This window comes from Boleophthalmus pectinirostris, unplaced genomic scaffold (assembly GCF_026225935.1).
Source record: "Boleophthalmus pectinirostris isolate CB_2022bp ecotype Guang Dong unplaced genomic scaffold, ASM2622593v1 HiC_scaffold_12, whole genome shotgun sequence".
Classification (NCBI taxonomy): Eukaryota; Metazoa; Chordata; class Actinopteri; order Gobiiformes; family Gobiidae; genus Boleophthalmus; species Boleophthalmus pectinirostris.
Genome location: NW_026571018.1, coordinates 27,328,422 through 27,354,663, shown reverse-complemented (window position 1 = coordinate 27,354,663; position 26,242 = coordinate 27,328,422). Strand labels below are relative to the sequence as shown.

The 26,242-nt window shown below is 38.1% G+C and overlaps 2 protein-coding genes, 1 long non-coding RNA gene and 5 other non-coding genes across 10 annotated transcripts; 1 reads left to right on the top strand and 7 right to left on the bottom strand.

The window, feature by feature from the left end:
• Positions 1–238: 238 nt before the first annotated feature.
• Positions 239–7,674, bottom strand: LOC110158538 (calpain-1 catalytic subunit-like). The gene is made up of 22 exons (XM_055148842.1): positions 7,666–7,674; positions 7,074–7,311; positions 6,685–6,772; positions 6,486–6,598; positions 6,145–6,278; positions 5,456–5,651; positions 5,061–5,135; positions 4,778–4,863; positions 4,603–4,674; positions 4,339–4,487; positions 4,038–4,195; positions 3,856–3,867; positions 2,893–3,092; positions 2,192–2,333; positions 1,607–1,663; positions 1,466–1,523; positions 1,342–1,397; positions 1,161–1,232; positions 962–1,040; positions 752–868; positions 498–550; positions 239–424 (listed from the first exon to the last, which is right to left on the bottom strand). Exons 2-22 carry the CDS (start codon positions 7,308–7,310, stop codon positions 398–400), a joined length of 2,181 nt encoding a protein of 726 aa, XP_055004817.1. The 5' UTR covers position 7,311; positions 7,666–7,674; the 3' UTR covers positions 239–397.
• A 6,500-nt stretch (positions 7,675–14,174) lies between these two features.
• LOC110158634 (uncharacterized) lies at positions 14,175–22,053 on the bottom strand. 3 transcript variants are annotated; one of them, XR_008631582.1, is made up of 8 exons: positions 21,971–22,053; positions 21,802–21,886; positions 21,561–21,612; positions 20,994–21,379; positions 20,767–20,808; positions 20,453–20,498; positions 20,239–20,268; positions 14,175–18,902 (listed from the first exon to the last, which is right to left on the bottom strand). It is a non-coding gene; the product is annotated as an uncharacterized LOC110158634 (long non-coding RNA). The 3 variants fall into 3 exon arrangements; XR_008631581.1 differs by lacking the exon at positions 14,175–18,902 and adding an exon at positions 19,700–20,122; XR_008631580.1 differs by lacking the exon at positions 14,175–18,902 and having other exon boundaries at positions 20,158–20,268.
• On the bottom strand, positions 20,337–20,410 carry LOC129407570 (small nucleolar RNA SNORD65). Its single transcript, XR_008631613.1, has one exon. It is a non-coding gene; the product is annotated as a small nucleolar RNA SNORD65 (small nucleolar RNA).
• Positions 20,574–20,645, bottom strand: LOC129407566 (small nucleolar RNA SNORD49). Its single transcript, XR_008631609.1, has one exon. It is a non-coding gene; the product is annotated as a small nucleolar RNA SNORD49 (small nucleolar RNA).
• On the bottom strand, positions 20,876–20,949 carry LOC129407571 (small nucleolar RNA SNORD65). Its single transcript, XR_008631614.1, has one exon. It is a non-coding gene; the product is annotated as a small nucleolar RNA SNORD65 (small nucleolar RNA).
• LOC129407572 (small nucleolar RNA SNORD65) lies at positions 21,449–21,522 on the bottom strand. The gene has a single exon (XR_008631615.1). It is a non-coding gene; the product is annotated as a small nucleolar RNA SNORD65 (small nucleolar RNA).
• On the bottom strand, positions 21,690–21,762 carry LOC129407564 (small nucleolar RNA SNORD49). Its single transcript, XR_008631608.1, has one exon. It is a non-coding gene; the product is annotated as a small nucleolar RNA SNORD49 (small nucleolar RNA).
• Positions 22,054–22,302: 249 nt separating the features above from the next.
• On the top strand, positions 22,303–26,153 carry rab34b (RAB34, member RAS oncogene family b). Its single transcript, XM_020923046.2, has 11 exons — positions 22,303–22,413; positions 22,872–22,957; positions 23,021–23,112; positions 23,636–23,701; positions 23,963–24,064; positions 24,281–24,345; positions 24,415–24,466; positions 24,550–24,631; positions 24,992–25,082; positions 25,157–25,264; positions 25,538–26,153. Exons 2-11 carry the CDS (start codon positions 22,910–22,912, stop codon positions 25,585–25,587), a joined length of 756 nt encoding a protein of 251 aa, XP_020778705.2. The 5' UTR covers positions 22,303–22,413; positions 22,872–22,909; the 3' UTR covers positions 25,588–26,153.
• Positions 26,154–26,242: the final 89 nt, after the last annotated feature.

Sequence of the window (26,242 nt, the reverse complement as noted above, 5' to 3'; positions counted from 1 at the left end):
TGTTATATTCCCAGAAATATAGCCTCACTGTAAACTTGTATTTCATATATAAATTGAACATAAGGCTACCCTAGCCCATTTCCTTTAGTGTAGTGTTGCGAAAAAGACATGGGTTGATTTCCATAATCAGAGAGTTACCATTTAGAGTACTGTAGAGGCAAAACAAAGTGACCAGTGTGAAGCAAAAAGTTTATTTCTATCAGATATGTTATTTTACATTTCCATAAATTGCCTATTTTTAGCTATGATTTAAAGTCAAATGGTGGTTCAGGAAATGTTCTATTGATGTACAATAATTCATCTCACAAGAATCCAAGAAGAATCAAAAGCAAGTCTGGGCTGTTTATTTAAGACAATACATTTGAACTCTTCCTGGTCCCCTGATGATTGATCAGGTTCAAAAAAATATAGCACTCTCGAACCACTAAAAAAAAAAAAAAAGAAATAAGTTATGTAGAAGTAAGTCATCAACAGATAAAGACCTTTCATGTGCTTACATCGTCCATGGTCATAACAAGAGAGTCCTCTGAGGCATGGCTGTTGAAGAAACCTGGAAAAAGACAATTTATAACTCTTGAGCACTTTTTGAGGATCGGGACATTCAATTTTAAACAAACTAATCAGAAAATTGGAACATCACACAAATATATGCTTTATTTACAGATATGTAAAATAACTCTTATGAGCAATCTCCAGAACCGAATGTCATTATTTTTGACAACACAGAGTGATTTGTGTGTGCGTAACTAACTTGTCATATGCTCCATGCGTATCATTAGAGTTAAAAAACTCTGCAGATCTATCGAGGAGCTGCCAAAGCTGAAACGAAACATTGCCTTATCTCCCCATCCATCACTGAAGTGCACACCTGGTTCACAAAATAAACGTTGACAAGTTACGTCTTTTAAAATTATGGCAATAAACATAAGTGTAAATGTAATGTAAGTTTTGATACGCCCACCTGCAGCTTGAGCCGCCTTGTTGACTTCAGCCTGACTCAGGACTCCATTGTGATTAGCGTCAGCATCCAAAAAGATTTGCTGTAAAAAGTGCATTTCATCAGTGAATTTATTAAAACTTATTTTTCAACAACATTCTCCTCAGTGCATGTATTTAACTTGACTTTTATTCTTATTTATTAATATATTGTCCAGAATTACCTTGTATTTTGTTAACTTTTCCCATAGTGCTGAGAATTCTTCAAAGTTCATCATCCTCATTCGATGGTCAGTCTTTGCAAGAAATTAATCAAACAACTTATAAAACTTGTCAACTATATAAACAAATGATAAATAAAACTATAAAGCAGACTATAAAGTGCATAAATGTAGTGTTGGATACATTCATAAGTACAATGAAGTTCATGCAGGTGTCACGGCTGAACCTTTCCCGTATTCCTTAAACAAAAGCAGTTATATATAAGTATTTATGCCTTTTTTCTTTTTTTCTCATATTATCAACTTGCCATGGGAAAAGTGGTCATTCAGGAGTTTCTGGAGCTTCCGGGCATTGAGCTCTCCTCTCTGTCCAACAACAGAAATACAACAATCTTAGAACTATAAAGTTCCACAATTACAAAGGATTTCATAATAGAAAGTGGACAAACCCAGTCAGCATATGTGAAAAATATGTCACTTCCACTGATTTCATCCACAGTGGGAATCTGAAGAAATAATATAATTTTCATTGATTTGAGTTTCATTTTTCATACCACTTTTAATCTGTACATGTCCATACAGTCACATTCTTGTCTATTCATACTGCGCTACAGTTATTCATAAGTTTCAGATAAAATCCTGCGACAGTTGCCATATCAATTAACAATCCAAAATAAAATATATATATTTATATTTGGTCAAAAGCTCTCAAATGTCATCTATAAATGAAGTTTAAACCCATAAATAAACAACTGCGACCTTGTGATATTTTAAGTGTTAAATGACTGCATATTTTAAGTAACACATGAGCTGCAGTTAAGGAAATAATTCCAAAAAATATAATACAAAAACACATACCGTATATTTGTGCAATGTTGTTATATTGAGCCAAATATATTTATTGTTCATGGATTATATATTCAAAGACATATAAAAATGATTGTGACAGGCCTAGTTTAGGGTGCAGCATATAGCACATAGACTGTATGATATAGCAGCATAAAGACCAAAATTATTTAAGAAATAGATTATACCTCTGGAAGAATTAGATTATCCTCTTCATTTATTTCTTCCTCTTCCTCGTCGCCCTCCTCCTCTATTTGGTGATCCTCCTCTGTCTCACCATTATGGTTATGGTCATGGTCATGCTCATCTTCATCCTCACCTTCAAATGGGCTGAGAGTACATAATGTTTAATTTACTTATTCATATGGAGGAAACGTTTCTTCATTTAGAAGTATTTATACTACATTGAGGATATAGTGCAGTGATTAAATAAATTTTTGTGGATGTGATATTGCTAGTATATGAAGTGTTAGTGTTTGTATAGGGGAGGCTAGTGAAGTTAAACATGAGCAAAAGACTTTACCTAAACTTGTGTGTCAAGTGCTTGTATTTGGGCATTTAAAAGGTACACTGTGTAACTTTCTGTAAGGCCTCTGCCATCTGTTTTTCTCCAGGGAAATGTTACAGCCTGAAATACTCCACTGAATGGCATTAAACTACTTAATGGCATTAAACTACAACACTATCTCACTATCACACATTTATTAAATTACAGGTTTACCTTTAATTTGCAAGGTGGCATTACTTGCTTGTCTCCATGGAAATAGATGATTTTCATGCCATTATGTGTGACATATATAACAACTCCATGGAGATACACAACCACCAGAAAAGATACAAAGTGCACCTTTAACTAACAACATTGCCTGGTATCAACAGGATCTCTTACTGTATTTCCATGTTGGTCTTGGTAAAGATGGAGAGGACAAACTCAGTCTTCATGTACTGGTTCAGTGTGGACGGGACGAGGACATATTCTCCAGGACTCAGGCTGTACCAGTTGGTGATCTCCCTTCGAGTATTGTATTGTATCTGTCCTATTGGTCTGTTTCGCCTGAAGAAAGTCTTATCAAGGCGTCCTGGTCTGGTCTAAAATTATGTTTTTGCAAACAATTAAAATACTGCCAAGTGTTACAAGCACAGTTTTTAAGCACCATGTTTTGACTCTTTAGTGTTAATTATTTCTGAAGGAAAGGCTGTTCTAGCAAAAGGGTTTTATACTGTCACAAAAGGAGGGGTAAACTTGAAATTCACCTCTATTTATCATTTGACTATTGGGGTTGTAGTTTAGTTAAGAGTAAGATTCTAGTTTTTCTAGTACCCAATAAATGTATTTCCAGAAAGCATCACACTGGTTCAATTAAAACAAGAAACTAACACACTATTTACACAGTCAGTCAGTGCAAATGTATTATTATAGTTTCCAAAGTGCTCTGTTGACAGAGGCTTGAGGTGAGTAAGTCAGCGAGTTTAATGATAAGTTCAGCTTTGGTCCCCTCTCCAAAACCAGCTTTTAGATCAGGTTTCCTTCAGAATTAAAGAATGAGAAAACTGACCATGTGGATAAATGAGGGACTATATCAACACATGTGTTGCTCTGTTCTCTGGATGTTGGCCCAGCTGACTGGGAAGTACGTAGAAGGCTATGAATTTGTCTCATAAATTTAAAGTCTAATTATTATTAATTATAACTATTATTTCCTGGAAGAATTGATCCCATGGACATAATAACAAAACTTTAAAAGGAAGTCTTCTCATTTTGACAAGATTTTGGAATCCATGTGAGTTAACTTAGCTTATATTATTTAATTGTTTGTATTGTAGAAATTGACTTTTTTTTTTTTTTACTTACCCCAGGTGGTATCTGTTAGACAAGGAAAAAGAAAACATAAGATTATACTACATGAGACAACCAATTCTATATATGTGATTTACATGTGTAAATGTTATATTGATAATGAATGAATTTCAAACACAAGTCATGTCACAAAAAATGTCATTGTAAGAGCAGGAAAGTTAGTTCTTCATGCCAACCTTGAATGTGTCTACTCCGATTGGGAAGTACCGAGCCTTATTGCGGTTTCTCTCCTCTGGTTTTTGCATCAGAGTAATAAAACAGTTCATGTCAAACTGTTCTTCCTCATTCCTTATGTCCACCTGGATACGAAACTGAGGGTTTGTGTAGAAGGTAGCTACAGGGAAGATGAGGCTGGTTCATTATGCGACACAGTTTAAACAAGTTTAAGTTCATAATAATGTTGTTGTAATGTTGTAATTGTTGCAGAGCTAAAATAGTTTTGATTTAATGTATTTATTAATTGCTCATTACACTCACTATAATCCTTGTTGCCTCCAGCTGTATCCCAGACCCCCTCGTGTATCATCAGCTGCCACTGACAGCTCAGGTCCCCGTCCATGAAGTTTGGGTTCTCACAACAGATTGTCAGAACATTGAAGTTATGGCAGAATTGCTCCAGTTCAATCCTGGACATAAAGAATGTTGTTACAAAGAGTGAGTTTGAGAGTTTGATATTTATTGCCAGAGTGATGCTTTGAAAAGAACAGGATACTGCTTAATATTATTTTGATGTCTACAAACCAGAACTCTCCATTGTCATCCTTTTCACATTTGGCCCGATCCTCACGACTCACTTGGTTCCACAGAGGAGAACTGTTGTCATAAGAAAATAATGTAGTATTATTTGTTAGTGAGTTAGGCATTGTCATTTGTAAGTCGAAAAAACATTTGTGAGTATATATATTTTTTATTTCACTTGTCACTCCAGTCTCCGTTCCACTCCTGTTGGCCCCAAGGGTTCAATACACGAACCAGCTTAACTTTGGAGCCCCTGTGATAAACCTGTATGCATAAATGGCACGTTAAATATAACTGATAACAAGTATTTTCTATGGATAAAGTTAAAGCAATGTGTAGAGACAAGATTTTTGTTTTCCAGTTTAAAATAAAATAATAATAATAATAATAATAATAATAATAATTTTATCAATATTTTTTCTTAGCATTTAGATTTTGTTTGTGTTTTGTAGTGTAGTTACCTCAGTGACTTTAGTGACAGAATAGGCATGTGCGTTGACCAAACCATTGGCCCTTATGCTGTTGACAATATTTCCCTGAAAAAGAAACACAGTAAATGCTCTGTATAGGAAGTGCATATGGACTAGAAGTAGTGTGCTTTTGCAGCATAATGCTTTAATAATTATTCATGACAAAGACTCCCATGTCCAACCTCAGCCTATCCATCTCCTCATCTTTGCATTGTTCTACAAATTCTAACTTCTCCTAAGTCATCAAACATTCTTTACCTATTTATATCTCCTTTTTTGTGTATGTTTCTCCTGAAGGGAATACAAATTACTTTATCAACATCAACAGCATCTGTTAGTGGATAACTCAAGAAATGTTGCTTTTACTAAAGTGCATGAATGTTTACATTGTTTACTGAGGGCGTCCCGCAGCACATCATGGATTTGCACCCAGAGCCATGGAACAGGGAGGTCCACAGCTGAGCATCGTGGTCATTATCATGCACTTGTTGAAGTGGGAAGTCCAGACTTAAGCCCCCTGTCATGTCCTTACAGGCCTCACTGGTATATCCAGCAGTCATGTCTGCATACGACCCACACACTCTGCAATTCAAGGGACACGAGCAGTGTTCATATTAGTTTTGTTACAATATCAATCAAACAATATATACAATATCATACTCCATTTTGATACTAAAAACGCGACTCAATACTCAATACCAATTTTGATACAACACTACTGATAATTAAACGCGTCACACTTTTTGGAAAACAGAACAACACAAAATTATAGTAGTTTCTTTAATATTTTCAAGAGATCTTATACTTGTCACAACAATTCTTATGGTCTAGTTTTGTCCTCTTTATTTGTTTTGCACTCAAGTGCAAGCAGAAACAGCAGCAAAAAGGAGGAAAAGAAACCAGACAAAGACTGTTTCAAATCCACAGACCATTTTTGTTTGTTCAGAGTTATTATGGCTGCTGTATCATATACTCCAGACAACCCAGGACTTCAGCGCCAGGCCTCAATGAACATTGCACTTGCAGTTGTCATGTTATACAAATCAAAAGGTGATTAAAATTAGTTTGTACTCACTTGGCGTAGGCTTTCTCCATCAGAGGGACCCAGAACTCATTTGTTGATTTTGAGTGCACAGAGAGGAATTGGTTTTGATAGGTGGGCAAATAATCATCAATGACAACATCAACCCATTTACCGAACCTCCAGAACTGGAAAATAATGCAATACTTCAGTACAGCCCCAGCAGACTGGATTGGACAAAAAGCATTTATATATATATATATATATATATATATATATATATATATATATATATATATATATATATATATATATATATATATATATATATATATATATATATATATATATATATATATATATATATATATATATGTACACACTAACACATGTACCCTGAAGTGAAAGATCCCAGCGTAGTCATCAAAGGACTGCTTTGGTACAACTTGCACCATCAATTTTTTATTCAGAGTAAGGGAAGAAATAGCAGCCAAAAACCAACAATTACCTGCAACAGAAAGTCAAAATGTATTTAAGATATTATGAATGACAGTTGAAATACTTAAGTTACTTCCATTATAGTTGCATCATTACCCACAACGCCCTGGCCAAAGTCAAACCTAGATTTCCCATTGCTGCTGAAGACTGGATCACCACTTATTCTGAGCAACTCCATAATTTCCTAAAAATAAATGCAAATGTCAATTGTTTCAGGTATAAATTATCTTAAATGATCTCAAATTAATCTAAACATTCCCCAAAACTATACTGTACTTTTCACATCAAGTACCACCTAAAATAACTATTAGCTCTTCAAATACACCAGTTCTAAGCTTGGGCTTGTTCAAGCCTAAATTAGGGCTAAAATAGGTCTAAAATTAGAATAATATACTCAAAACTGCAGAGGGCCCCCATGTGTGACCAGCAGTACATGTACCTCAGCTTGAGAAACACTGTGCAAGGGTAACATTGTGAATACATACTTTTGGTCTGCACCATCTGACTTGTGCTTCTTGTGAAGATGTAAAATCCTCAAGGTTCCCCAGTGAGATGTTGTTGGGTGGAAAGGTTTTGTCAACAAACATCTTCTTCTGTTTCACATAGAAGTTTTTGAGGGATTCATAGTCCTGGTTTCTATTGAACTTCTCTGGGTTAGACGCACTCCCCACACTTCCAGGGGGGTACCGCAGGTTAACAATAGAAGTGCACTGGGAAGACATGCTACAATACAAAACACACAGGGTTCAGTAAGGAGTATCCTTACTGAACCCTGTCAATGTCACTTTTCACTCATGAGACGTGACACTGAACTTCTGAGTTACAGTAATGTAGAGTAGAGTAAACTACATATTTGCAATTGCAATGTTAACACCTGTCTCTTGTAAATGATAGCTATGAACAATACGTGCCTTGTACAATACAAAGTAATAACCATGAACATTTAAAGACTAAAGACAAAAATTACATCTCAACCGCAATATAGAGCACAAAGCACTACACCCGGTATCAAAATACAAACTAATAAAAAATAGTGGTAATTCTGACCTGTTGGTTTGAGGTTGTTGCCAAACTCACCTGGAGCAAAGCAACAGTCCAAAGCACAGTCTTTTATTTGAAGAGTCAGGTAGACCCCTCCTCCAAAACAGACAGCTTTCTCTGGGTGACAGGAAGAATGTAAATCACTACTTTACTGTGAGATATGCCTCAAGGATGTAGGACTGGCTTGAGGCATTTCTCTTAAGTCTAAACTTATGTAAGTTTGCATAAGTTTGAACTTGCTGCAAAGGTTCATGTAAAAAGGTATACACATTTTGTGCATACATTTTTGTACACAGACTAAAAGTTCTGAATATAGTATCTACAGAGTGACTGTGACTTACTGACTGCGCACATGTGAACAGGGGAAGGAAAAGCTAGTGATTTCAGTTATTTTAAATTTAAATAATAGCATCCAATAAATATAAATTTCAATATACAGACCATCTCAAAAAATTAATCAACAACACCCCATAGATTCTCTATGGGGTTCAGGTCAGGTGAGTTTACAGATCAATCAAGTGCCAAGTCCTGCTAGAAAATGAAATCAGCATCTCAATAAAGCTTGTCAGCAGGTGGAAGCATGAAGTGCTCTAAAATGTCCTGGTAAATGGTATGGCTGAGTTGACTGTGGACTTTAGAAAACACAGAGGACCAATGCTAGCAAACATGGCAGCCCAAATCATTACTGACTGTGGAAACTTCACACTGCACTTCAAGCAACATGGATTCTGTGCCTCTCCACTCTTCCTCCAGACTCTGGGACCTTGATTTCCAAAAAAAATTAAAATGTACTTTCATTTGAAAAGAGGGCTTTGAACTTATTTTTCTCTACAGCCCAGGTAAGACTCTGACATTGACTCATGCCCCATATAGGCTTCGCCTGTGCATAATGGCGCTTAATGCACTGACTCCAGCCTCCGTGTATAGCTCCCCCAAATTCTTGAATGGATGTTGCTTGATAATGCTCTCAAGGTTGTGGTCATCCCTTTTCCAGGTGCACCTTTTCCTACTGCATGTTTTTCTTCCACTCAAGTTTTTATGAATATGCTTGGATACAGCACTCCGAACAACCAGCTTCTTTAGCAATGTCCCTTTGAGTCTTTCTCCTTGTGGAGGGGGTAAATGACTGTCTTCTGGACATCTGTCCTGTCAGCAGCCTTCCCAATGATTGAGTAGCCCACTGAGCCAGACAGAGACCATTTAAAGACTGAGAAAACCTTTGCAGGTGTTTTCAGACAATTAGCTGATTTGGGTGTGACACCATGACTTCACTGAACTTTTTGACACTGTTCTAATTTTCTGAAACAGAGAATTTTGAGTTTTCAGTATCTACAAGCCATAATCATCAAAATGCCAAGACGTAAAGGCTCAAAAGCTTCACTCTATGTGTCTATATAATATATGAGTTTAACTTTCTGAAATGAGTGTCCAGGAATATTGAACTTTTTCATATACATTTTTTTGATGGTCTATAGTAAAAAGGCTCACATCTACTACAAACAATACCAAACAAAGGCATAACATTGAAAATATGCAGTTCAATCTGATGTACATAAAATCTGGAGTGATCTCCCCAAAGATGTGAGAATGACTTCCATCAGACTATGTTCAAATCTATTGTGCATACCACTGAATGAATGCAGATGTACTCTTCACTTTTAAAGTTAAATTTAGAATTTATGTCTTTGTTTGCATGACTTGGGATTTTTTTGTTTGTTTGTTTAGTAAAGCACTTTAAATTGCACCATATACAAACTGTGCTCTACAAATAAAACTTACTTTGCATACTCCCATTTACTGCCAATAACTCAATCTACAGGATGTGAAAATAATCCCCTTAAAATAGACTTTGTTGAAAGATTCACTTTTCAACTCCATCTGTAATGTAATGATTACACATATGAAAGGACTGTTGCAGTTATTTACTTTCTGAAGTTTAAAGAAAAAAAAAAAAAGTGCTTGTAAACCCAGTCCTGAAATTACATTTTATAGTTTTGAAAACATAGTTCTGAAAGAATGTCACGCACCTTATAAATAAGCTTGAAGTGCTTTTGCTGTTAGAAAATATGAGCAAGAAAATATGTAAGCAGTGCAGTTTTTTCACAACACAACACATGTGCGATCTAATTTTTAAAGAATGTATTTTAAGAAGAAAATTACCATTACTTTAGTGATGTGCATGTACTTAATCATAAAAGATAATTAACATCAAATAGTTGCTCCGAGCAGCCGCATCGACAATAGAGGCCGAGAATGAAGCCCACTCGGACTCCATATCTCCAGCCTCCCCCTGAATCTGGGAGAAGTCCTCCCGGAGGTGCGAGTTGAAAGTCCCTCTGACAGAGGGCTCCGCCAGACGTTCCCAACAGACCCTCACTACACGCTTGGGCCTGCCAGGTCTTTCCGGCTTCCTCCTCCGCCAGTGAACCCAACTCACAACCAGGTGGTGATCAGTTGACAGCTCAGCCCCTCTCTTCACCCGAGTGTCCAAGACACGCGGTCGGGGACAGTACCTCTGGACTGGCAAACCGGGGTGGTGGTCCCTCTGTATAAGAAGGGGGACCGGAGGGTGTGCTCCAACTATAGGGGGATCACACTCCTCAGCCTTCCCGGTAAGGTCTATGCCAGGGTACTGGAGAGGAGAATCCGGCTGATAGTCGAACCTCAGATCCAGGAAGGGCAGTGTGGTTTTCGTCCTGGCCGTGGAACACTGGACCAGCTCTACACTCTCCATCGGGTGCTCGAGGGTTCATGGGAGTTTGCCCAACCAGTCCACATGTGCTTTGTGGACTTGGAGAAGGCATTCGACCGTGTCCCTCGTGGTGTCCTGTGGGGGGTGCTCTGGGAGTATGGGGTTCGGGGCCCTTTGCTAAGGGCTGTCTGGTCCCTGTATGACCGGAGCAGGAGCTGTGTTCGCATTGCCGGCAGTAAGTCAGACCTGTTCCCGGTGCATGTTGGACTCCACCAGGGCTGCCCTTTGTCACCGGTTCTATTCATTGTGTTTATGGACAGAATTTCTAGGCGCAGTCAGGGGCCGAAGGGGGTCCGGTTTGGGGACCACAGGATCTCATCTCTGCTGTTTGCGGATGATGTTGTCCTGTTGGCTTCATCGAACCAGGACCTGCAATGTGCACTGGGGCGGTTTGCAGCCGAGTGTGAAGCGGCTGGGATGAAGATCAGCTCTTCTAAGTCTGAGGCCATGGTTCTCGACTGGAAAAAGGTGGCTTGCCCTCTCCGGGTGGGTGGGGAGTCTTTGCCTCAAGTGGAGGAGTTCAAGTATCTCGGGCTCTTGTTCACGAGCGAGGGAAGGACGGAACGTGAGATTGACAGGCGGATCGGTGCAGCTTCGGCAGTGATGTGGTCGCTGTATCGGACCGTTGTGGTGAAGAGGGAGCTGAGCCGAAAGGCGAAGCTCTCGATTTACCGGTCAGTCTTCGTTCCTACTCTCACCTATGGTCATGAGCTCTGGGTAGTGACCGAAAGGACGAGATCGCGGATACAAGCGCTTGAAATGGGTTTCCTCCGCAGGGTGGCTGGGCGCTCCCTTAGAGATAGGGTGAGGAGCTTAGTCACACGGGAGGAGCTCGGAGTAGAGCCGCTGCTCCTCCACGTCGAGAGGAGCCAGTTGAGGTGGCTCGGGCATCTGTTTCGGATGCCTCCTGGGTGCCTCCCTCGGAAGGTGTTCCGGGCATGTCCCACCGGGAGGAGGCCCTGGGGAAGACCCAGGACATGCTGGAGGGACTATGTCTCTCGGCTGGCCTGGGAACGCCTCGGGGTCCCCCCGGAGGAGCTGGAGGACGTGTCTGGGGTGAAGGAAGTCTGGGAGTCCCTGCTTAGGCTGCTGCCCCCGCGACCCGGCCCCGGATAAGCGGACAAAAATGGATGGATGGATGGATAGTTGGTACACATTTTGAGATATTTTGTTATTCCCTGAAATCTTTCCCAGTTAAGGAAAATAAAACAGAAAAACACAGGTTCAAATCTTTTCAGTTGAAACAATATAAAAAATAAACTACTTATTGATTCAGCTGTTAATATGCAAATATGAGTTCATGGGTCACTTAAAATATGTAAGGAGGCTGCAGAATGACATAAATCATGAGCTTAAAGTTGGTGTTGGGTAAGAGCACTGCATTCTTAAACGTGTTTGGACAAATAATTATAAGTAGATGCCTGGGGGACACAGACACAAACAGGAGATGTTCAGTGTAGGGAAATCACGGAGAAAATGTTACATAACAGGATTTAGTGCCATCTCTCTGACAAAACACTTGTTTTTATGAAAGAATGTTACATAAACACTTGTCTTTTATTAAAGTTACATTAGTGTCTAGTATCTTTAGACAAGACAATGTCATGCATCATCCTGACACATCCTGTATTTAAGTTTAATTGGAACACATTTTACAAGATACCTAATTCCATTTAAGTATTATCACTTATGTGCAGTCATTTTTGACATTACATTAACAGGCCTGCCTATGAAGTATTATAGTAAGCAAAAACATGGCACAATTCCATAAGAGCTTTCAGTGACTAATGCAAGCTACATCCACCTTAAACTTATTCTGTAGTTTTGTACAAACACAGTTGACACTTTCTACTCAGTTTTTAAGAGAGAACACTATAGAACAGGGTTCTGTGATAGAAATTTAGATTGTGGAAAGATTTCTCTCATTCTGTCTTTGTGTAAATGAATGCGATTTCTACCTGAGACCAGACCCCCACAGGAAAATATTGATTATGATTGATTTACATTAAAATAGTGATTAGTTTATCTTTTAGAAACACATTTGGTCTTATAACTAAAACCCATTTGGCTTATTAGAAAGACCCTTCAATGTAAATACTTCTGTTCCCTTTTGCTTGCTAATCTTGTCAGGAAGTGACAAATGCAGGTGAATATGGAGCAAATCAGATCAAGCACATCTGACCACACCTCAGTAGGAGTCATCACCTTCTCACATTGAAATGTATGTCTTCTAGTCATCTCAGGCTATATAAATTTGGTGCTTTGTAACATTGGGAGAGATTGGGAGAGATGGGGAGAGATGGGAGATAGGGGGCGATACGGTGGGAGATGTAGTAGGCAGTGTTGGGAAAGTTACTTTTAAAACGTATTCCCCTAAATGTAGTTTGTAATTTTGTTTCTAATTTTCCTTTGTGTTTGCAGGTTTGGGTGGTGTCCTCTAACTCTTCTGCAGGTATCAGTTTATTATTATCATTGTTAATTAGTTCATAGTTAATCTAAGCTAAATCTACTTCATGTCTTGCAACTGTGAGGCATGAAAATCATCTGCAACAACTGCCATACACGTGCAGATTCTGCACACAAAGGAACCTTCTTGCTGTGATTGAGTGCTCAGCCACTCATCTTGACTTGAGTCTTGGTCCAAGGGCTGAGGCCCTTGTGTTCTGTCACTTTTTTGTGGTCTTAATGTAACAGTTCTGACGCTTTGACGTTTGATTCGTGACTGACATAATCTTACAGGGATCTTTCCCTGCTGCAGGTTTCACTGGATTCATTGGTCTGTTCATGCAGACTTTAACTCAGGTAGGTGACTTTAACTCACGTACGTGACATTTCTGTGTGAATCATCATCTCAAAACAAGGCCTGAATATGCTGAGGACCTTGTTACAGTCCAAGGCTTTAGTTTTAGGCCTAAATTGGTCTGAAAGTGGGCCATATTTAAATGTTGGCTCACTTTTATAGAGACTGCTGGTCTCTCTTGGTCTTATCTGGTCTAAATGTGGAGTGGGCCAGATTCAATGTTTACATCATCATTTCCACAGGTTTCATTTGGGCTTGGGCCCTTGTGTGTTTTTAGTGTGTGCCTCAACTGGTCTAAATATGGGCCAGATTTAAACAGGCTGGTAAAACATGTTATGGTTGGGTGAAACTGAAATTATTTATTGTAAACTAACCTTTCAACAGTTTCATTTGGAGTTAAAAAGGTCTGAAAACTGACTTGATCTTTGGGTTGTGTGTATGTTTTATATTTGGTTTGTTCTGAACTGGTCTAAACATGGGCCAAATTTGGACTGGTTTGGAGTTTGATGGCTCTGATCCTAACCTTGACACTAAACTGAAAGTCTAGTCGTCGTGTCCTAATCTAAATCTTCCACAGGTTTGCACAGGATCTGTTTGTTTTAACCAGTTTGAAATATGTTGACATTTCTGTTTAAACATTGTATTAAGTTTACAGGGTTAAAGTTTAAATCTCTTCTTAATATTTCCATTGTGCGTGTTGTAAAATTGTTTCGGTCTTGTCTTGTGAAATGACAATTCTAACCTTAACTCTTCTGCCTCTTCTCATTGCAGCTCTAAACTGTTTTACTAAACTTTTAAACTAGTCTTTACAGGTCCAAAGGCTGCTGTTTACAGTGAGTATGTCTGCATGCACTTACTAACACACTAACTCGAACACGGGCGGTGGGTCTAATCCAGCCACAGAGGGCGCTGTGTGTGTGTCCCTCTGTGCCAGTCCCCAGCCTGGATAAATGGAGAGGGTTGCTTCGGCGTAAAACCTGCCTCTTTTAGCCTGATCTTAACCCTTTAATGTTCACTCCAAGAAAAAAACAATGTAAAATTTTTTTTCTTTTTAAGTTATTGAGTCACTAATAACAAAAAATAAAAAAATATATAGACCCCCCAGTTTTAAAAATATATGCGTCTACCAAATGGTCGAGATGGTGCTTTATGGTAAAAGTATCTGATACATAATTATTAATGTATATTAGCAATTAAATTATTATTTAATACCTACAAATACAAAAAAGAAAGTAGAAAATGTAAAAATATCAGAAAACAATTCATGTCAAATAAATTTCATTCCAACAAACGAACTTCTCTCCCATTTTCTACATAAAATTCCAACATGTATGTGACAGTAGTACTTTCAAAAACATATGGGGCATTTATGTATTTCCCTTGTCTTAAAATAATAAAAAAGGACTCCTGAGGACCTGTCCAACTTCTCAGTTGTGCTGTGTAAAATCTTCAAACTTCTTTTCTTGCATTGAACAAATTCAAAAAGGATTCAAATCTCTCCAACAAAATAATGGTAACCAATGGTAACCCTCGGCACATTATTTTTGATGATACGCTACAAAGCATTCCCCCACTCCGATCAAGCACAGGAAAACATTGCACTTCTCACATTTCCATCTTAACACATCCTTTGGGCAGAGGCTGCACCGTCCCTGGTTGTCAGTGTGAAGTGGCCAATGTCCATAGTTGTCGTAGCGTATGTCTGGTTGTGGCCGTGGGGGTCTTGGGGGGAGGCACTTCTTCTTACAGGACATTTGTGGTGGACTAGCAGATGATGGCTGACCAACTCTCGGTGCTGGCTTGTTGACTTATTTCAAACTGTGGGCCACAGCCAGGTGAAACATTTTGAGAGGCTTTGTTTTTTCACTCAGTAGGTCACAGTCTCTCTTGTAGACAAACCAAGAATTGGAAATGCACAGGTCAAGGGCGTATTCAAACAGGGGGAAGTACCAGCATTGTTATTTGGCTAGGGTCTTGTACCCCAGAAACTTGAATCAGGAACCTGGAATTCGTCAATATCTACATGCTTCCAGATTCTCCTGGATTCTTTTTCTTTCTTTTCAGCCATTTTTTTTCTTCTTTGTGCATGGGGGTGACACAGGGGCCTCATCCAGCTCTTCCATTACTTTTTTTTAAGGTGTTTTTCCCTTTTTTTTTTCCTTCTTCTTAGCAGATGTGCTTGCAGAGGGCATCTCCTCTTCAGCCATAAATTCAGTGGAAAGGTCGCCGATCACCTCTACTTGTTTGGGCAGATAATCAGGATCCCGCTATTACACATATTGAATATAATTATTAATAATGATTTCAGTATAATAACACTGTAATTGTAACATATTAACAACAATGCATGAACAGAAGTGTTTTAATTCCATCAAAAATAGTAACATTTTATGAAATTAGCATAAATTCACCAAACTGTTACCATATGGTTGAGATGTCACTCCATGCCAAGTTTTACCATAGAGTGACATCTCAGCCGTTTGGTCAAGCATGTTTTTAAAAAATTATTTGACCCTTATAAAATGTTTTTCTGTTGCATCAAGTGACATAATTCTGTTAAGTAACGTGTTAGATGATGTAATATGTTGAAAAAACTGATTTACCTTTAAAAAATGCAGCCAGAAGTTGTTCATATGTCAGATGTGATTTTTCTGTTTTTAACTTGCTAGAGCACAGGTGTCAAACATAAGGCCCAGGGGCCCGATCCGGCCCTCCAAGACCTTTAATCTGGCCCTCGGCTGATTTTCTACTAAAATATTTTAATTATATTTTCTATTAAAATCTTGTTAATTTTCTGCTCTGCTTAGCGTAGCAGCATCTCCAGCGTCTCTGTACGTGGCCCCTCCCACCAGAGCAGCACAAATGAAGACTTGTCTCTTTCCAAACGCTCTTAACTCTTTCCCCCATGAAGACGACATTTGACGACCCCCTGTTTCCTTAATGACGACTTTTGACACCTCCGCTGTATCACTAAAGACGAGATTTGACGACCTTTAGAAATGGCTCGGTTTTTCACATTTAAACAGAGACTGCGATAGGTGGGGGCCACTACAACCGACACTAGACTGACCAATAGGATTCAAGGGTATGTTTTCGCCGATTTTTTCCGAAGTTAATCGAAATAGTGACGATGGTAGCTTCCGGAAAAAACACAACACGAAACACGTGCAATGGAAAGATCGCGGCGCTGCGGCGCACAGTTTTAGAAATAATGAGGAGCGGACGTATTTTATGGATAAGTTTAGAGAAAGTGACTTTTATAGATTTCAAAGTGATGATGTTGAAGTTGATTATAAAGTGGAAAACAGCGATAGCGACGGACTTTCGGGGGAGAAGGTGAGAATGCCGCTGATGCGTCTGTGTGGAGTCCTGCGATATCCGAACAAACTATCTGAGCTTTATACTCGATTATGAACCAAAATTGCCCTGAAATCTGGATGTTGCCCAGGCTAGTCCTTTAAAATATTTCAGTCTTTTTTTCCAAGATGCGATGTATAACAAAATCACTACAGAAAAAAACGCTTATGCGGAGCTCTGCGCACGAGAAAATAGCCAAGATGACAAATACTGGACACACACTGACGGGGAAGAGTTTTATTATTATATTATTATATTATAATAAGCTAAATTAGTTGAATAAGCTAAATGAGTTGAATAAATAAAATAAGTTGAATAAGCTAAATGAGTTGAATAAGTTAAATGGAAAAAAAATTATTGGGTGCACACAGGTGAACAACAGGTAAAAACAGGTGTACACTTGGCTATACTGTATCTGGTGATATGAAATCTGTTTAAATACTTTGACAAAGTATATTTTTTATTTTTTTATGAATATAGTACTCAGAACATGCAGATATCAGATGCTGAATGTAGTTTTTTGTTTTCGAGCTTGCACCTGACCAGGTAAACTCTCATTTTCAGTGAGCTGTTATACACCTATAAATGAGTTGAATCACATTTAAACATCCATAAATGAATAGTTCAGAGTCTAAGGTTTCCAGAGATACCAAATATGTCTGTGTTACAATTAAGTTCATGAGTGTAAAAAATCATTTATAATCACTCGTGGAAGTCTGTTTTCTTTTATGCAATTATGCTCTATGGGTAGCCCTAGTAACATATGTATGGGTTGTTCCTAGTAGGCGTCCAGGGGGGAAAGAGTTAAAGGACGATCGTTTTGACTGTTGACCGTGACAACCTCATCAGCAAAATGTCAAAAATGAGAAAAGTGGACATCGAGTGCAGGATTTTCCCAGAAAAATTGACTTATTCCTATTTTCCTGCAAGTTATTGTTAAAATATTGTGTTGAAATTGCATTTTTCTTAAAGTTTCAGGTTGTTCATGATATTATAATATTTTGTAAAAGAAAGAGTCCATCAATAAAAAAGATTTCTGTAATAGATTTGCGTTTCTCTGCACAAATATTTCAACTTATTGCTATTTTTGGGTTTATATGACATGAGTTTTCTCATCCGGCCCCTTTGGGATCAAAGTAGGTTGGATACGGCCCCCGGACCAAAATGAGTTTGACACCCCTGGTCTAGGTTGTCAAAAGTATTGAAATTTCAAAATTCAATTCAAGCAAGACCTGATGGTGTAAACAAAGACTATTAATTGAAAATTACAATACTGTCTAAATATTGTCTTTTAAAAATTATCATTAGGTTATCAAAATCTGCATAGCATAACTAAACACATATTATGACACATTTAACAATTCTCAAAATCTGTGTGAAATACTTCTATTGTTCTTCTAAAACCATACTCAATATAAAGAGGACCACAGAAGTGTGATGTCACACATAACGTTCAGCTCTGCACAATTTATGATACTTGGAGGTATTTGTTTATGTAGACATGTAAGTAAAACATGTCCACCCTACATTTTATGGTATTCATCACCCTTTCATCTCTGTATAGTCTTTGAATGAACATGTCATCCTGTGCAGAGACAACAAAGTCACACCAACCCATGCCTGTTATTAACAGTTGGACCTGAATTTGCCAGTAATAGGCGTGTGATAGCTTGAGCTTCAACGTTCCATAGATGACCTTTAGGTAGGGAGCGTCCACATAGCTCTTTATATTGGGACATTTGATTTCAACAAGGCCAAACTGCTCTGACGGGTCAAAAACAATGCCATCTGGTGATGCACCAAGCCATGGTGCATCGGGGTGCACCACAAAACCACATTTGTAATAGTCAAGTCTCTTTATCTGGCAGTACTCCCAGATAGCATCTGCCTCCAACTCCAAACCTCTCTTCATCGCTCCTGTCTGGTGTGTACCTTTTAGGATGCGTTCGGCAAGCAACTCTTCAGAGGCCTCTCCCACGTGGCACACTTCTCTAAAACGTGAAGCTGTTACCCGTGGTCTCTGAAGGTTGTGCCATTCAGAAGACGAACTCTGTTCCTGAGTTGCATGTTCAATCTTATGTGCCATATCCAGAGATACCTCCAGACTTTGTAGATGAAGCTGCTGTCTCCTAGAACACACAAACATGCAATCTGACGGTTGCAGTCTGTAGTCCTGGAGTGGCAATGATGGAGGAGAAGGAGCACCATGGAAAGTCTGAGCTTTCCCCTTTGCTGGCTGCTGATAAGAGAGCGGGCTTCCTAATTGCACCTTGCCAAAAACTGAGTCCACCAGGGGCACGTCAACATTTATTCCCATGCTGCAAATCATGGGACGATCAGCAGTAGAGAAGTCTTGGTACACTTCTGCGACACAAAGAACAGACAGGTCAGGGAGGTCCCCAGAAACACCTTTGTACAGTGTGCTCCTGGAGGAAATGAAAATAATTGTAAATCAGCAAGTAGTGCTGTTGGGCTCCATTACGGAATAAATGAATCTTCAGTTTGTTACATAAAGAAGGAGGAAAATAACACAAGGACGACAGCAGCAACAAGTTTTAAGAAGGAAGTAAAAAGGATTGCACCTGTCCTGTCTGAGAAAAGTGTATAAAGTTTGTGGTGAGGGGTTTTACAGCCTTAACACAGATAGAATAATTGTAAAATATAAAGCAGACTACTTCGCGGATTTCACCTATTGCGGATTATTTTTAGAACGTAACCCCGCGATAAACGATGGACACTGTACTCACCTCACAACCTGTGCACATAGACTCACACTTGTCCCGACCGGGACGGAAAACGGAGAATTTCTTGTACAAGTCATTGTTAAATGCGCATTTGTGCTTCGGTATGTTGCAGACTGACAGACTGTTTGTGTCTCGCTCCTTCTGAGTCACAGACGCTACAAGAGACGCTCAGTTTAATGCCCCCAATGAACCGTACTGAAAACCCGGACATTTGCACTCACTGAAACAGTAACTAACCGAATAGTTACTCATAATCTGTACTCTGATTGGGTAACTCCGGTACATGTAATCTGTTACTCCCCAACACTGGTAGTAGGAACATACTGCTGGGCTTTGGCCAGAACAGGCCTAGGCCATCCATATCTGCTGTAACAAGAATAAACCTTCTATAATCTATATTCCAAAAACTCATCGGGCTTCGCAAATGGATTCTTTATTTTCAACAGATAATTTTTTCCATGACAGTTCCTACTGACAATTTCAAAACTTCACAACTTTCATGACCTCAAGTGAATTTTCCATGAGTTTGCGATACCCAACGTGTAGAATTTAGTATAATTTTACAGCTAAATATGAAATGTTAACCCTTTCTGCTCACCTTATGGTTATGGTATTACAGTTTAACATTCAAAGAACAGTTAATGCATTTATTGTAGTCTCTCAAACAAAAAGGCACATACATTCGGAAATAATCATAAAAGTTGTAGCTGCGTTAATGATACTAAAATTCCATGACTTTTCCAGGCCTGGAAAATGACATTTTCAGTTTCCATGGCCATGGGAACCCTGAGAGAAATATACAAGTCCCTCTCCATTGAGCAATTTATTCCCTAGCAAATTCTTTGCAAACAATAAATAATAAAAACAGACAAAAGTAATCATGAAGTTGTATTTATTTTCAAAGTCTTTTACATGACCAAAGAACAAAGTGACGTGCTTATGTTATCAATTCTTACCTCATTTTATCAGCAGGACATCAAGAAAACCTAAAAGAAGCATTACAAATTTACAAATTGCCATCATTTAAGTAAACATAACACTGCTATAGCCAATGTTTCAGAAAACCGTGTATCACCACTGAACTATCTGACGGTAATTCCAGCTTTTTCAGTTTAGGTCTCATCACAAAATCAACAGAAGATAAGAAGAAGAGAAGTTAAAATACTCTACCTTAATGGAAGAAGTGCTTTGTCAACCAAAGCCAAACATGCTGGATCTGTAGAAGAGACTACAGTTTAAAAGACATGACAATAGATTTTTCAGTTGTAAATGTTAAATGAGAAGAGGCTCAGAACAGTGGATTAGAAACATCGTCATTTATCGCATCAGACGGCACTTCCTATTCCAGACTTTCATCACTGGCAAAATGACTAAAGTTCAAATAAACACAGAACGTAACTTAGCTAAACAAACTCACGTGTGGTACAGATGCAGTGTTGACAAGTAATTGCAATTAAAATAACAGATTATAGTACACATCTTACCAGCTGATGCAAAAGCATCACTTGTGAACTCAGTCTAGAGACCTGCAAAGAGAAAATGATTTCAGATTTACAGTGCAAAGTTTGTCAAGTACATCATGTCATTTCTGGAGTTCAGGAAACCAAAAGTCACCACTGAGCAATCTGACGGTAATTCCAGCTTATTTAGTTTAGGTCTCATCACAACATGCATGCCATGTTAATTTACAGAAAATGACAATAGTTTATACCTGAATTACTTCTGGTTGGATCCAAATTCCACACAGTTTGACCGGTGAAGACACTTGCTTTAGGACAGGACAAAAGTATCATTTTGAGGTTCACACTTTGCCCAAATAAGGCTCAGGACAGCGGATTAGAAACATCGCCAGTAGTCGGAACAGACGATACTTCCTATTCCAGAGTTTCAGAGTTATTGTCTGAATATAATCAAAGCCAAATTCTTAATGTTATTTATTAATAGACATCAATAAGACAATTAGGTCAATATTGTACAATCAACACATCAGATTTGTTAACACATTGAAAAGGTATTGCTGGTCTCATTCCATACAGTCCATTCACTTACCATTTTAAGTTCTGAGTCTTTTTACCATCATTCAGCTTCAAGAAGTACCTGCAAAAAATACAGCTTGTTTCAGACCAATAGTATAATGCATGTGATAAATCAATAAGACTTCACTCAGTTCAGAAAACCAAAAATCACCACTTAGCCATCTGACGGTAATTCCAGCTTATTTAGTTTGAATATCGTCATTACTGCAAAACCTAAAGAACGAACACAGTTCAAACCTCACCCTTTCAACTTCGCAGTCTTTGACCGATCATCACTGGTCATCATTGTTGTGCCTACGGAGAACAGAATACGTTAGACAACTATACTATTCATTCTACCAACACTTAAGCACAGGTCCACATCAAGCGCAGCTCAGAGCAGTGAGAAACATCGTCAGATATCGCATAAGACGGCACTTCCTATTCACAGTTTTCATCATAGGCATTCATATAGTGACTAGTGACTGGTGTTTAGCTACTGACCAGACAAAATTCTTGGGTAGAGTGCTTAGATCCGGCCTTGAGAAAAGCCCTAAAATGAGTAATTGTCAATCCCGTAGTTAGTAATCTGTAGCACAAAACAAAAACAGAACAAAATCAGAGTTGCAATAGATACTACATTATAAACGCGATAATACTTTATAGCACTTACATTTCCACACGCACGTTTCAAGAAACCGGAAAGCAAAAGGGAAATAAAACGTGGTCGGTGTAGTTTTATACTGAAGTCGCGGACTGATGACGTCACTGTTCAACTGACGAGCGTCTCCAGCAAGTAAAAATAAAATAAAATTACAAAAAAAGCTGACAACAGAATAGATACATAAAATCTGAAACTGTTAAACACATTTTTGATGAATGCATTAAACGACTTATAATTACTTCTAGTTATTATAAGTGTCCAGCAGATGGCGTTGTTTGACTTATACAAAGGGGAATCTCAGAGGTGTGTCTGTTTGGGCCATGGATGGATCTTTGGTTTGGGCTCTGGTGGTCTCACAACTTTCAGGATAAGTTTTGTACACGGAACTACGGAGATGACAGCTGCAAGGTGCAACAATCTCTAGTGTTTTACCACCATTTAACGTAAACAAGGTAAAGATATTTTGAGTTGTCCTCTTTCTCTAAGCCTGTTTTATTCATTCTAACCATAATTTAATTTGGCCTAGTTAGACTAATCAGTTTTATTCAGTGGTGCCTGTTACTAATTTTGCGTTCACTCAGATTTCAGACAGCTACTTTCTCAGCATTTATGTCCATTATTACAGTGAATATCAACAAAGTAATATATAGGCCTATAGCAAAGCAAATATATAGGCCTATTGTAAATTGTAACTTATTTCATGATTATAATAATAGTTTACTAACTACTGCATATTATTGGTTAGTTGACACATTTGCTCTAGTGTTTTTCATGATTTTTTTTTTTTTTATTTTTTTTGTCATCATAATACACTTTACTTGCATTATTTTGAATTTAACAACTGAGTACTGACAGGACACATTTTGAACACTTCAACAACTCCAAAGTAAAATATAGTTTTCCCCTGCAGTCTATGTGTTCTGATTAGGGACTGTGTACACCATCACGATGTTACCTCCAGTGAAGAAGAACCGTGTCATCACACAGCTCCCAAAGGTACAACAAAAGTTTTTATTTATTTATTTGAATATTCATCCCCAAACTTTCCCTCCCTCTCAGTGCTTTAGTCCCTCTGCGGCGCTGCACACCAAAGACAGTTTCCATCCTCAGGTCAGAGCTGTGTGTCAGGTGCAGAAACCTGGATCTATCAGGTGAGACTTCACTGAGTATTGATTGATTGACTTGTGGTATGATATTGTTACAAAGTTATTGTAAGAAATCTTAATAGCTTCATTGCTATTGTTGGTGAAGAAAAACAAACTGTGCTTTGGCCGTTTGGTAAGAAAAGATTAGACAAGTATAGCTTTTTATTGCAAGCTTTCTCAATACATATGACCATGCAACTTTTTATTAAAGTTATTCAGACCTTCCACAGTCTGATCTCCTAATTGTTTAAATGGAAATAAAAAGTAAAGCTTTTAGCTAGTTGTCTTTCATTATTAAAACAGATAAAGAACCACAGAGTATTAAATAACTTGAACAATAAATGGTTAAAGTTCAATAAATGTTACTCTACTGACATGAGTGGGGTATAAATTAGTTAAGGGCCAATTTTATTCTTATCTGTGTTTCTTATGTTGTACTGTTATTGTTTAGTTTATCCATTGCACTGTTTGCTATATGTTGAGTTATTGTAAAACAATAACTATTAAAAAAACACTTTGACTTTTACAGTTTTAACATCGCCAAGGTGATAGTTGTGGGTGATGTAGCGGTCGGTAAAACATGCTTGATCAGCAGGTAAGAGGCCATTTGTCTCAATTAACTCACCTGGTTATGAAGATACATGTGTGCCCAAGCTACAGTGACTGCTGCCCATTCTATTTCTATTAGACAAGTGATGATCAGAAGTGAAAGTATAAATAATTACTAGAGATCAGAAAAGAATTGTCAAAAATTTGACTCAGTTCATTCTTCTTAAAAATGTTATACAAAGTTTGCAATAATATTTTGAGACTTTTGATATTACAGTAATATATGTTACTCTGTTTTTGCTTTGAGGTTTTGTAAAGGCGAGTTTGATAAAAACTACAAAGCAACCATTGGAGTAGATTTTGAGATGGAGAGATTCGAGGTGCTGGGAGTCCCCTTCAGTTTGCAACTGTGAGTAACTGGATTGACTGGATTTGAGTGTAATCTGTTCTAAACGTGTTTACAGACCCATAAATATAATGTGTTATCTCTTCTGTGGGTTTCTCACTTCATTAGCCATGCAGCAATCAGACCATGCAAACTCCACAGACACATAATTGAATAAATCCAGCCCAATACTATATAGTCTTATTCTTACAATGGACTTTGAATTGAATGTTGTTGTAGATGGGACACAGCCGGGCAAGAGAGATTCAAGTGCATTGCCTCAACATACTACAGAGGAGCGCAAGGTAAAGAGCTTACTATTAAATGTATTCCTATTGAAATAGATGTAGCTTAACTAATGTGTGCTTTCACAGCCATTATAGTGGTTTTTGACTTGAGCAGCACTACCTCTTTAGCACATGCCAGGTAAGAAGGATCACCTCATTGCAGTACAGCAGGGGCATTAAAAAGATATTAGATGTACATTAACACTGTGGGTTTGTGAGTAGACAGTGGCTGGAGGACTCCATGAAGGAAAATGACCCCTCTAGTGTTTTACTGTTCCTGGTTGGCACCAAGAAGGACCTCAGCGTAAGATATACTGTATTTTACTGTACTATTTACAATACAATTTTGATTTTTACATATCAGTAAGGCTTCCATAATATTTATTTATTATTTATACAAATTTCACGATGCTCTAGCCTAAAAACAACACCTAAAAACAATCCACCCATTTATTTATAGATTATAGTGTTTTACAGGTGTAGGAACATTATGTAAACCAAAATACTAAAAATAAGGACCAAATTTTGTGGAAATTGTGCCATTGCAGCCCTATAAACAAGGATTAAAGTCTTAACTAAGTCAAGGCATTGACTACTAACCATCTATATAAAAACAAGTCAGTGATAGACCCTATTGTTTATGTAGTAATTCTGTTTGTGCCAGTCTCCGGATCAGCTGGAGAAGATTGAGAGAGAAGCCATCAGACTCTCAGAGGAAATCAAGGCGGAGTATTGGGCCGTGTCTGCCAAGTCTGGTGAGAGCCCAAATCACATTTACATTTATGCAGTGTTCCCTGTTCATCTCTTTGAATTCAAATGTCTATTTCAGGAGATGGAGTGAAGGATTTGTTCTTCAGAGTGGCTTCTTTGACATTTGAGGCCAATGTTTTGTCTGAATTCGAGAAAAATGGGTCAAAGCCCTACGGGGACATTATCAGTAAGTATTTTAAATGTTTAAAAACTTTCTAAAGGGCATACTGTATGTATCCTCCAATATGCTATTTTTATTATGATGAATGGCTTTACTATCATCATGCCTCAAATTGTGTCTTTGGGTTAAGCAATCTGTGTTAGGGGGTGGCTGTCTTCCGTGACAGAATAATGCAGAGAGAGAGAGAGAGAAAAAAAGCAAAGCTATTTAAGTATTTTTAACTAGAATTATGTATTTTTTTAAATATGCACAATCCATTTTGACTGTATTTTGTTGCAGAAATCACAGACAACCCAGACAATCCCAAGAGGAAATTAAGTTGCTGCTAATGAAGAGCTGTGGACTGTGGAGTTCTCAAAAATCTCATGGGAAAAGTACTACAGACTCACTGTTCTGCACTTGTCCTTAGAGGAATGTAATTTGGCCATGTCTGACATCAGCCCATAAACACGCAACAAAAACAAGATGCTCCACCAGCGTGTCCTCTTTGGAATCTGTGTCAACTGACCAGGCCCTCAACAACCACTGCTCTGTGCTGCACTACAGCTGTAATTTTCAAACAGTCACACCAAGTTTTAACTCAGAAATGTGTGTCTCAGTCAGTCAATGTGCAATCTTTAATACAGCATTACAGAGTAAACAGGAAATAAACTGGGACTATTTACTGTACCTGGTTAAAGCCATGATTAAACTAAATTAAATCAGGGTTTATCTAACTTCATTTTAGCATATACCATGACCAAACCACTTAACTGCCAGAGCTAAATGAGATGTTATTGTTGATGTTGTATGCACAAAATGATAATAAATTCAACATATGACCCAAATAAGACCAAAGAAACTCAACTAAACAGTTTACTACTACCTAGCATGTAATTATATGAACTGGACTACACAAAAGCCTTCGTTTATCTCAAAAATCATATTAAAATGGTCTAATCTTTCTGTCACGGTTTGAACTTGCAGCCCCATGCAAAATGTGTT

What these genes read in the sequence shown, in the direction of transcription:
- LOC110158538 (XM_055148842.1), bottom strand. Translation starts at nt 7,310, where the DNA reads ATGTCTTCCCAGTGCACTTCTATTGTTAACCTGCGGTACCCCCCTGGA. An exon ending in CTGGGATCTTTCACTTCAGG is followed by an intron (nt 6,279 to 6,485) that starts GTACATGTGTTA and finishes ATTATTTTCCAG; the next exon opens with TTCTGGAGGTTCGGTAAATG. An exon ending in GGACGCCCTCAGTAAACAAT is followed by an intron (nt 5,136 to 5,455) that starts GTAAACATTCAT and finishes TTTCTTTTTCAG; the next exon opens with GGAAATATTGTCAACAGCAT.
- rab34b (XM_020923046.2), top strand. Translation starts at nt 22,910, where the DNA reads ATGTTACCTCCAGTGAAGAAGAACCGTGTCATCACACAGCTCCCAAAG. An exon ending in TCATCACACAGCTCCCAAAG is followed by an intron (nt 22,958 to 23,020) that starts GTACAACAAAAG and finishes CCTCCCTCTCAG; the next exon opens with TGCTTTAGTCCCTCTGCGGC. An exon ending in ATACTACAGAGGAGCGCAAG is followed by an intron (nt 24,346 to 24,414) that starts GTAAAGAGCTTA and finishes GTGCTTTCACAG; the next exon opens with CCATTATAGTGGTTTTTGAC.